At 42.6% G+C, this 12574-nt stretch overlaps 1 protein-coding gene across 5 annotated transcripts in view; it reads right to left on the reverse strand.

Annotated features, from left to right (window-relative positions):
- The window catches only part of adck1 (aarF domain containing kinase 1), a 76081-nt gene that overhangs the window by 20135 nt on the left and 43372 nt on the right, over positions 1-12574 (reverse strand). For all 5 annotated transcript variants that reach the window (XM_086050274.1, XM_086050277.1, XM_086050278.1 and 2 more), the window contains 3 exons: positions 9117-9233; positions 7004-7153; positions 5407-5604 (listed from right to left, as the gene is read on the reverse strand). In XM_086050274.1, the coding sequence (XP_085906400.1) occupies positions 5407-5604; positions 7004-7153; positions 9117-9233 (465 nt within the window). The remainder of the gene's footprint in view (positions 1-5406; positions 5605-7003; positions 7154-9116; positions 9234-12574) is intronic.

Consider the following 12574-nt stretch of genomic DNA (forward strand, 5'->3'; position numbering starts at 1 on the left):
TTTGTACGTCAGACATCTGTGCCCAGTCTTACGTGAAAAGATGGCGGGACATCAAAACCTCACACGAGCGGCGCAATCCTCGTTAAAAGCATCGGTTTGGAGACATTTAATGTCTTTATTAAGTGTGAGACGTTGATAATATTTCGGGAACCCAACAAAGATGACACGTTACCACCCAGAGTTGAGCGCTGCGACCCGTCGGAGATGATAACAGCCGACTTAATTACTCTGTCAGGTGCTCTCGCAACTCTCCCACCAAATTCCGAAAGAGTAAGAAAAATTACCAAATCCATTGCAGAGTACATTGCATCAGATTTGCGCCCAAATCGGTTGTGGAAGGAAGGGGCTTTCGCAGCCCCGTTGCAGACAGTGACGCTTTATATAAAATTTCCGCCGCGCAGTAAAATAACACCAGAGCATGTAGATTACTTCTTTCCTCACACAAAAGCCTAGAATATGCACGCCTTCAGCAAGATTAACAGTTGGTTTAAAGTTGAAAGTCTGTTATTTATTGGTACAAAATATGCTGCTTTATATTTCGAATCTTAAAGCTGTTCTGTTTGATGGCAATTTCTCATGGCTTAATGTTAGTGTTAATTACACCACTCACAGTAAGCTGTGGAACGAGCTCGAACCTTTATCGCTCTTAACAGAGGAAATACACAGTACAGTACTTCTACCAGCCATATCGCTACAGCACCGCTCGCCTCTTTCTTTCTTTGGTCTCGTCCTCTTTTGTTTGTCCACCCAGGGACATTCTTATTGATTCACTATTGACGGAAGCAAGTAACAAGCGGCGATGACGTAAATTGCGTCTCTGTTTCAATCGGGTTATTTAAATGTGAGGGGTAACTCTCTCCGATCAAGCCATGTAAACAGGTTTTCCAAATGACTCTGAAATCGGAATGTTGACCTTAACCCGAATATTTACTGCATGTAAACGTAGTCATAATTAATTAATAGATACAGTAGTACATAAAAAGTTGGATGCTAATATAAAATTGTGGTGTGGCCAAGGACTTATACATGAATGGACTAACGATGCAGCTTATTCGGCGTCAGGAGAAATGAAGCCACCGGAGGCCATCTTACGTTGCCACTCGCTAAGCTCCCCTAACTTGAATGCATTGATTCCTGTGATGTGTTGCCGTTATTTTCTTTCTCTGCGGTGAAAACGCTACCATGTATGGCATACGTTTGTACTGATAAATCAAGGAAAAGGCGACATGTGCATTTCATCGGAAAGAATGTGACTTAAAATTTTCTGTTGTAAGGTATAACTCTGAGTGCTACTCAAAGATTGCATCATGTTGTCCTAAGCATCAACAATGAAGTGTAAGCAAAGCGCATTGGGACAAAATCTGCTACAAAATTTGCTACAAAATGTAAACCTAACCTGCGTCACTGCGTCAAATTCATGATACTGAGATAATATACTCAGAATGGTCGATGCAAATAGTGAAGTTCGTTCTTTCAATTATGCCACTGTGCGCCGTGTTGCTATCTTATTATATAATTACACGTGGCAGTTGCAGGTGTGGCAGTACCAATTATGTTCAAACAAATTCCATGATTTTTGATCAAATCTGTGCTAAAATTTCAAATTGTGGTAAATAATAACATTGCAATACTGTAAGCATTTTCTTGTTTCCAAACCCATTTTTAAAATAACTTGAAGAATAGTTGAACAAACTATTATCCTTGACTTCAAATATATATATATATATATATATATATATATATATATATATATATATATATACATATATATATATATATATATATATATATATATATATATATATATATTAGGGGTGTAACGTACACTCGAGTGTATTAATACGTTTCGGTATGGCATGTTCTGTTCGGACCACTTGCGTTCGGTTCGGTCCACTTATTAGCGCAAGCTTACACACGGATGCTGACTGTTGCGTGCGGGAGACGAGAGTGGCGGCATAAAAGAGATAGCCAGAAAAGAGCCAGAGCTCGAAGGTCCTCGCGTACACTGCGGTCTACTGTTTGGGAACATTCTGGCTTTCCTGTTAAAATCGCAGATGGGGAAAAGTACGTGGAGGAGTCCCAAAGTTGTGTGCCGACATTGCTACATGAAATCGGCAGCTATGTTGCGGCGTGCACGTCTAACATACACAGCATCATCCGACTGTGAATGTTTCTTAGACGAGGAAGCAAGCAGTCTTTTTAGCCCAAAACTTCAAACTTAAGTAGCGAGATTTATCATATTGTAGCTTCTTCCAGGAACACGCCGTCAGACGTAGTTTAATTATCACGTTTTTAGCAATCCAAGTACAACTGCTCGCGCAGTTTTTCTCCGCTGCCCCACACTGCATTCATGAACCTCGGAAACATCACAACTCAGCAACACACAAATCCGACCACAACACAGATAATCCAATTCGTTACAATATGCTGTTGAACATTCAAAGATTTCAATGCCTAAAAAGTGTATACAATTTCATAAAGGCTTTGAAAAAAATTTTCATTGTAAAAAGAATTTTAATATAGTGAGCAATAATTAACTGTTATTGTATTTTTTTTAATCACAAAAAGTGTATACATGTACTGTAATGACAACTTGTCTTTAACTTGAATACTTAGGTGTGTTATAGGCTTTTGCTGCTGAGTGTTTAAAGATTTCAGTGTCTTAATAATTTACTAAATTAAGAGATCTTTATTGTTAGTGTATTTTTTATTCTGGAGTAATTTCCTAGAATATCACCCGAAAGGTTCGCTTTTATTTTTTTCTAAAAAATGTACCATTTACTTGTCATCTTTTCAAAAGACACTTTTTTTTTTTAAATCAGTTTTTGGTACCGAATAAATAAATAAATAAATAAATAAATACATATATATATATATATATATATATATATATAAGGCTAAAGGCATTGGCTGCACAAATGCTTCATTGCAGCAATTTCTAAGTAAAGGAGTCTTGTCCACCAAAAATAAATCTCAGCAAGGAATGAAAAACCTTTTTAACCTCTTTCAAAAGAAGGCAGGGTAAAACAAATTCTGTTGAGATCACAACAGTGGAAATATAATGAATAATTGTAGCCTGATGAACACACAATGGTGTGAGTTGGAAGAAACACCATCCACAAGAATGATGCAGCTGGGTCATATTCTCAGCGGTGAACCCAGGGTCATAAGGTGTTTCGGGTCTTTGATCTTCAGACACCCAGCCGGGTTGATCAGACCCCGACTTGTGACCAAGCAGCGTGCTACACCATGGATCCCTTCTCTTGATCGACAACCACTTGGAAGCCTTCTCATCGGCCTCACTGATGTGGCCTTCCTTCCCTGTACATCTCTGATACCAAGGACCCTGAAAGCTCGATGCAGGGACAGAGGGCCTTGACATACCACAAGCATGTTCATTGCCAGAGCAAACAGCACCACTGATATGGTACAACCAATGATGATGCCTTTTTCCAGCCGATGCCATGCAGATGTAATGCTCCCACACTATAACTCTTAATCTGAAATTGCGATAATAGTCCTCAATAAGACGATGGATCTCAGGGACAAGGTATCCCATCAAGGTTTTTGTCACCAGCATAAAGGTATGTGCAATGGATCCGTAGGCATTGGCGAGGTCCAACCACAAAATTCAAAGGACGCCTCGGTTCTCCTTTGCGTGACTGATTGCAAAATAAATGATTTGCACATCATGAGGATAAGCGATTCAGAATAGATGGATGGGTAAAACTATTGAACTGAACAACATACAGGAGTGATTAAGTTGAGTGTGTGACTGGGTGTGCACATGTTATACGTTTTATTTCTGCAGAGTGAAGTCTCTATCCCGCACAAATACACACCCGCACACACACAGATTACCCCAGCCCACACACACACTCAAATTCGCTTACCTAGCGAGCGACGACATAAAAGCATTTATATGCCCACATCTACAAGATGCATGATCTGTACATATAATATTAGTATTAGTGGCAACTTTATAGTGGAGCAGGTCACATTGATGTGCATATAACTGACTCATGGAGGATGATCGGGGATCAGCTATGAAGGGGATGGCTGCTTGTTACATGTTATGGAACGATGCATCATTCTCTCCGCCAGAGCCACTCGATTGCCGTCATCATCTTTAGACAAGGTGGCTTTTTATCTCCTAAAAAGCAATCATCGAGGGTCATCAGTACCATCTCCCTTATCTTTCTGACTTCTCTGTGCACAGCCACTTCGCAACCGGACTGCCTCCATTGTGTATAGTGTACAATTATACTAGTGTATACTGTTGGACTTCTCTGAGACATGAATCTGGCTGATCACTGCCACCTGCTGTCCATTTTTTTACTGTTTTACATGGCAGACTAGCTTGATCTTCAGTCAGAGGTTGCGTCAGCCCCTACTGCACACTATGACGCCAAAGAGACGTACTTATACCACCGATGGAGGTGGGACCTATTGTTTTAAAAGACGTATTAGTTGTCTTGGGGTTAAAAAGAGTTCAATGTTGTTGAGGGTTCTGGTGGAGAAATGAGCTCCCTGCGTGGGGACAGTTTGTCCGCCCTCTTGCTGTCACTGTAGGTGTCACAGAGGTGTTTGTTGATCTCTTCTTCTGCGCAAATGAGGAACCCACTCCGTTTCTGACCAAGTAATCGCTTAATGAATTGAAATGGATTTGCAATAAAGGCAGACCGCTTGCGAGCTTTCTGCCCCTTCTCCTGCGGTACTCAGCTCTACGGAGAGAGATGAGATTCTGACGCCGCATGCCCCGTAGCTGTGTGATGGTTGGTTTTTCCTCCTCTTTTGCTGCGTGGTACTGTCATTTTAAAGATCTCATGTTCTTCCTAAGATGAGATATCATGAGCTCACATCGGGTGGGCTTGGCTGCTCCTACTCTGGCTTTTGGCTGCTTAATGCCAAACCTCTACACCCCAATGGGCAGCCGGAGGCGCTGATCGACTGCCCCCCATAATGATGCCTCTAGAACAGTGTCCTCATCTTCGTCAAACTGGCGCCACTCCTATACTCCCTGTGCAGCAGGCCATAAGACGCGGCAATGTTCAGGTGGAACATGTGTTCGGGCGCACACACATTTCCTATTGGTTGTACTTCGCTCATGTCTGTCGATTGCACCGCGCCGCGCGCACACTATCAGTACTTTGTTTGTTTTGGGCGGCTTCCTCCGAGAGACGGATTAGGAATCGAAGTGTGGCACCGACATTTTAAAACCAGAATGATTCCGGGAGAACCAAAGTGCTAGTCCCGGTTCACGAGTTTTTATTGACAAACAACACTTTGTTTCAGTCGTGGTTGTTCTAAATAATAATCTAAATAAAATTGAGTTGAGTTGTTTCAGTATTAGAGACTTCTTTTCTGTAGGAAATGTGTCCTTGGGAAAAAAAATATAAATCCTACCTCTGAGAGTGTGACAGGCACAGAACTGATACCAGAGGTGACGGCAGTCCAGGAACGAGCAGTGAGTACACAAGCAAACAGTGGGTATAGGTCTCCAGCTCCTAGTTTGCGACTGTAACGCTCCACCCCAGGCATGTCCTGATGAATCAGGGACTGCCAGAGATGGCAGTAGTTTATCCTGAAGTCTGGCTGTAGCACCTGGGTAAAAATATATATATATTGGAAGTGGCACTTGCTTGTTAAATAAACAATATTGTACTGTACATTGCAACCAAAATGTGTGTCTTTTGATTTTTATATTTCCTTGAATCACTGCTTCTATTTTATGAGTTATTGAAATACATGGTTTTGGGTGACAATCATTGGAAATAGCAAATGGGCTTTATTCGTATAGCGCCTCTCTACCTTCAAGGTGCTTATACTGTACCCTTTTTATATCTGTTACCTCATTCGCACAGTCAAACTATGATTAATGGAAGGCAAAAGCTCATTCACTCATGACTAAAAATGCCAGGAGAAACCGGGGGTTCAATATCTTTCTCAAGGATATTTTGACATGGTCACGAGGAATCTTAATTAACAAGCTTAATTACGTTTTGGGGTGGCACGGTGATCGACTGGTTAGTACGTCCGCCTCACAGTTCAGAGGTCGTGGGTTCGATCACTCGCTGTGTGGAGTTTGCATGTTCTCCCTGTGCCTGCGTGGGTTTTCTCCGGGTTCTCCGGTTTCCTCCCACATTCCAAAAACATGCGTGGTAAGTTGATTGGATGCTCTAAATTGCCCCTAGGTGTGATTGTGAGTGCGGATGTTTGTTTGTCTCTGTGTGCCCTGCGATTGGCTGGCAAAACCAATTCAGGGTGTCCCCCGCCTACTGCCCGAAGAGAGCTGGGATAGGCTCCAGCACGCCCGCGACTCTTGTGAGGAGATAGATACATAAAAGATAATGGATGGACGGAATTACGTTTTGTAGATTTCATGTGAGGTGTTTAATTTGTACATTTCAAAACTGTTTATATACATACATTCTATATTATGCTTCTGGCAATTTGGAGTGACTGCTGTGCCAGAATATATAATTGCATTTTTAAATTCAAAGTTTCTCACAAATGTGTTTTTCTGTCTAGCGGTGACTTGCAGGCAACAAACAAACATGCTAGTATTACGCCTGAAAGTGTTATAATCAATCACACTATGAGCCACAAAGCCGCACAATGGTCACTCTTGGTCTATAGGAACAACCACTGATGTTTTGCTTCTTTTTAGCAAATTCTTGTTAATGAATGCTGTCAATTTAAAAGCATTTGTGTGTTGTGTGTGTTTAGAGTTCGCCCAGGTTATGTCCAATTTTAACACAGCACCCTGCACTCTGCTAAGAACACATCAAGAGTTATCAAAAAGCTTTTAGTCTGCTGGGGCTCTAATAAATGTGTCTGTCTGTCTCTCTGTCAGTGTGTAAGTGTGTGCAGCAACAACATATTTGTGCGTGCATCCAAATTGTGTGCTTGTTGATAACTTGATTTACTCCAAGGCTTCAGTCAGAACATGAAAAATGGACAACAAAAGCACGGTTATTTGTGCTTTGTGAAGATTTCGAACCTGATAAAGGCCATGATCGAGTAGGATGATCTCCGTTTTCTTGCTTTTTTGACACTTCCGAACCAACACATTGCCAGGATGGGGGTCACAGTGAACAACGCCATGCATGAAGATCATTTCACTGTACATTTTGCCAAGGTTTTCTGAAATCTGTTGAAAAAAACATTGCAAAAGAAAGGTTTTTGTAAAACAGAACTGACATACAGTTCAACATATTAAAAAACCCAATCACAAACACTGAAGAGAACAACAACCATTCCAATTATAAATGTTTTTTTCTGATTGAAATACTTTTAAGTCATTCTTGTGTAGTTCTTCCTCAATTACCTGGAAGCTGCTAAAGACAGATACAGATTTCTTTTGTACAATTCAATTACTAAACCAAACCCAAATCGTAATGAATGATGGTGGGTCCCATTAACTTCCCATTAAAAGGTCAACGCAAACATATTTTTTTCAAGAATATGTTCTATGTAAGCCCACCAGTTGAAATAGGGCATTCTGATAAATATTGCGTTTGTGGAATAAGTGTTAATCCACTCATTTTTAGCCATCTCTGGGGGCGGCCATTTTGTCTTCCGTCGACTGAAAATGGCATCACAACTGCTCACAATGACCAATCACGGCTCAGATTCAGAAAACAGGTCAGCCGTGATTGGTCGTTGTGAGCAGTAAGAAAAGCGGGGCTCCGGTGATGAGCTGGGCTAGGTAAATGCTAAGCATTCAAACTGCGCTGCTGTCTGCCGAGCGTTTCTACCTCCAACACCAGAGCCATAAACCAAAGCCATAGAAATCAAAGTACATTAACTTAATAGAAATAAATTTATCCAAAGACACAAGTGAGATCACACTTTATACCTAAATACACACATTTTTAAAAAATGGCCATGACTGTATTTAATAGGCCCATACATTTGTGTCTCTTAGAGCGATGACAAATTTGGTGTCAAAATGTAAATATTTGGAGTCAAGGAATCAAATAAAATGGGTTTCAAGATTAAAAAAACAACAGCTTTCTATGTCAGTTGGAGTAAACGATGCAATTGTTTATTAAAAAAAATGCATGCCCAAAACACAGTCTATTAAAAAAACAACAGCTTTCTATGTCAGTTGGAGTAAACGATGCAATTGTTTATTAAAAAAAATGCATGCCCAAAACACAGTCTATTATACCCATGCGTCCATCCGTCAGATTTTTACATGACCTGTCAGGTTTGGATAGATTTTTACAGTCACGAGATGTCCCAGACAGGACATACTTCGCATGAAAACGAATAAGGTTTGTACTCAGCGTTAACAGTGAGTTAACAAAACAAAATTCTAATCCACCTTTTCCTCATCAGTGAAATGGGCATCCACTAGAGAGCAGACTATGCCTGTGAGAACAATAATGCAACAATACTTTTTTTTTCCCAAGTTGGTAGTCGGAAACGCTAACGGAAGCCAGTTTAAAATGATAGTCGTACTGGCAAATAGACGATTACTATTTGGTCCGGCTGGACAAAATGGCGGATAATCGGATGGCAGAAGAGTACCCCGGCTATAGGCGGAAGGCAATAAACAGACAGCGAATTCTTACTAAAATGCCCAGGTCTGGAAACGCGTATACTGACGTCACAGACATGCGCAGTAAAGATGTTTTGTTCTGAAATATTTAAATATGTGTTTTCACGCACGCCGATCATATTATCAATCGACATAAACCATTCCTCTCGTTCTGAATAAAATCTTGATCGGACTGGGGTGAGCAGGTCAGAATATTTCAAATGAGGTGTGTACATGAAGCATTTTTATTCTGCTAAGGCTTTTAATCCGAATAAATGTGCCCATGTAAATGTAGCCAGTGAGATGTTGAACCCGTATCCCCCCCCCAACACCCCCTGCCCATAACACCCCGTCCCAACCAAACGGTAATATAAGGGCGGGGTGGGAGGCACCATCTGACTTTCAAGTTAAGGGCACCCAAAGGGGTAGCAGCAGCCCTGTAGCCCATTATGTTAGATTAACTCAGTAATTAGTGACATTATATGGGTATCTGTTCTACAATAATAGTCCAAACTAACTCCTCCAGCGACCCCAGTCTCACAGTGATCGGTGTCACTGCTAGTGTTACCTCATTGACATTGATGCCATGCGCCTTCATGTACTCCCTGTCGTTGACTTGCCCTCCCTCAGCAAACTCCATGGTCAGAACCCTCTTAGTGGACAAATCCCAGTGGATCATGGGAACCTGAAAAGAACAGCAAAATTATTTATTATAAAAGGGTATAAGTAAATAGATTAATCAATCACGATACATTCAGGTGGTCTTCTGTTTCTTTCTTCAAGTTTTGAGTCCCCTACCAGTTCCCAGGATTACAGAATTATTGTTCGTTGATTCTGATGGAGCCACTCACCCTGATTTGAGGCCACTGGTACTAAAGTTGTCACTACTTTCCACACCTTTTCCATCTTATTATGCCTACACACCATGAACTAAAATTTTGCTAAAATGAACCAGCTTGACATTCGTCTCAGTTCTGAGGTTTGGGGTTTGAATCAGAGCTCCAGCTTTCGTGTGGGGAGTTTGTATGTTCTCTCCATGCTTGCATATACTCCGGCTTCATCCCACTTTCACAGAACATGTCTCTTATTTAGGCTATGCATATCATTGTCTAATTAATTGAAGACTCGAAATTACTCAAAAGTATGACTGTGTGTGTGAAGTATTCGACTATATGTAAAGACTTCGGGGCTGGATCCCCTTTAGCCCAAAGTCAACTGCGATGGGCTCCATCTCATATGTGTCCCGACTCAAGTTAAGCAGTACACAAAATGAAAGCTTGTAATAAAAACAAGGAAATCAAGGCAAAATATGCTTGTTCTTTGTCTGACAATATATTTCTGTTAAGGCCCTGATACACCAAACCGACGTCGGAGGTCGTTAAGCGTTGTTGCGTCTTTAAGCGCCGTCTGATTAGTGTAGTTGCCACCGTCGCAGTGTCGTAACCCGTCTGTAAGCGTCTTGGGGGCGTTTACATTTGTTGAATCGGCGTCGCCAGTTGTGACATTTGGTCACTCTGATTGGCTGTTAGCTAGCAAATCAGCGCGCGGAGCACCAACGTGAAGTGACAAAGGCAGGAAAACAGTGAGTACGCCTCCGCTGCCTTAATCTTCTTACAAGTACAAGAGCGAGGGTTGGCAATGTAAGTATTTCACAATACCGTGTCAAGAACGTGATGGTTTAATTCGCGTGGGAGTTCATCGTGAGGGAAGAATAGAGCTGAATGCATTGTTTACGTTGTTATAATCAGCCCCCGGCCAACATCTTTTTGTTGAGATTTCTAACCATGAGAAATGGTGACTACCGCTACCGATGGTTTGGAAAGGTATTACATCTTATGCATGCGCAGAAGGTACTTTAATGGTCAGCCTCTCTGTCTGTTGTTGCGGTGTGCTTTGCCAGCGTGACGTGCCGACAGCCGGCCGGACGCCACAGGGGGTAAGCGTCTGTCACTGTTGGTGAACGTCGTTTTGTTGTATCAGGGCCTTTAGGTTCCCTGATTCTGCACCTTGAGCCCCGCCCCTTCCTTTCTGTGTGTGTGTGTGTGTGTGTCTACGGTTGTCTTGGTGCAAGTGTGGAGAGACAATTGGTGCTGGGACCAGGTGCAAGCCATCACCATCAGCAGCTTACTTAAGCTGGGCCCAACCACCGCCACGCCGCACCCATGTTTACTGAGTGTGTCCGAGGCGAGAGCGCACACAGCAGCATATAGCTCACACAGCAAAGTAAGACACAATAATCATTGTGGTCTGTGAGCACAAATTAAAATCAGGCAGCTTCCAATACTGGCCTGGACAGAGCCAAAATGGGGCAGGCTTGGAGAATGGCATGTTAATTATCCAAGAGTGCCTGGGATTCTAACAAAGTGTACATTCGCACAAATGCTGGAAATGGTGTACAAAAGAAATCTGAACTACCAAACTGGTCGTACACACAAATGTAGGATATTTTTTGCGAAAGTTGGCGGACTTTAAAGTAGGCATCCAATACAGAAAAAAAAGGAGAGTATTGCGAATTTGTGACCCATTGACAGTTTTGCAGCTCCTATATTGAGGCAGGCGCCGGTGTGCAGTCACACAGAGGGAACACAAGTCATCACGGATGCAAATGTTGCACGGAAACAAAATCTTCAATTTACATAATTCGTGTACATCAGTAGCACTTAGGGGTGGGCGATATGACGATATTAGATCGTTAAGGGGTTTAACATGTTCACGATCTCATAAAGCCGAAAGATCATTTGATCGTCTACATGGCACATTCTAAACAGTTTAGCTCTATGGCGGTGCAAAGTCACTGATGCGTATACCCGACCAACTAACCACAGCGCGCACAGTGCACCGTATGTGACACAACCCCGTCTCCCTGTTTGTTTGTGTAGCGGGAATCTATAGCAGAATGTCACAAAGCAGAGTTGGTCCCGAAAAAGAAACTCCACATCCACAGTGTCGATTTTGTTTGGCTTTTCCTCGGAGGAGAAAGCTTAAACCAGTTATTTGCAAAGTTTGCAGAGACTCGGTCTGGACGTCGGCACCGACAGCCAAAGCAAACGGCGATCAGACACATGGTAGCCAGAGGCAGCCGCTAGCTCCGAGCTAACGCAACCCACGGTAACACAGTCATTTAACAAGAGCACTCAATATGAACAAAACAAGCAAGCAGTGTAAAGAAGTAACTGAGGCAGTGATTTATTACCTTGCTGAAGACATGATTCCCATTAAAACAGTGGAAAACGAGGGGTTTAAAGACTCTTCAAAGTACTAGACCTGTGTTACGAGCTGTTTTTATGTTTACATTATGTTACCTTTTATGTTAACATTCACTGCACATTTTGATAAAGATTGTCACTATACAAATTAAAACCTGTTCAGAAAACTTTTAGAGTTTTATACACATTTTAAATATGTTTTATATGTTTAACCTGGATCCTGGAGACTCTGAGGTGGGCTCTCCTCTCTCTGGGGTTGAAGTAACATGAGATCCGCCCGGAGTTCATAAAGGCTCTGGATGTTGAGGGACTTCGCGTGGACATCGGGGACAGTGCCTCTGCATTGGCAGACCGGGGTGGTGGTCCCCCTTTTTAAGAAGGGGGACCGGAGGGTGTGCTCCAATTACAGAGGGATCACACTCCTCAGCCTCTGCGGTATGGTCTATTCAGGGGTGCTGGAGAGGAGGGTCTGTCGGGAGGTCGAATCTCGGATTCAGGAGGAGCAATGTGGTTTTCGTCCCGACCGTGGAACAGTGGACCAGCTCTACACCCTCAGCAGGGTCCTTGAGGGTGCATGGGAGTTCACCCAACCAGTCTACATGTGTTTTGTGGACTTGGAGAAGGCGTTCGACCATGTTCCTCGGGGAGTTCTGCGAGGGGTGCTTCGTGAGTACGGGGTACCGAGCCCCCTGATAAGCCTGTACCACCGATGTCTGCGTTTGGTCCGTATTGCCGGCAGTAAGTCGGATTCGTTTCTGGTGAGGGTTGGACTCTGCCAAGGCTGCCCTTTGTCACCGATTCTGTTCATAACTTTTATGGA

Source organism: Filicampus tigris, chromosome 13, assembly GCF_054856515.1.
Source record: "Filicampus tigris isolate MCC_2025a chromosome 13, RoL_Ftig_1.0, whole genome shotgun sequence".
In the NCBI taxonomy this organism is placed as follows: Eukaryota; Metazoa; Chordata; class Actinopteri; order Syngnathiformes; family Syngnathidae; genus Filicampus; species Filicampus tigris.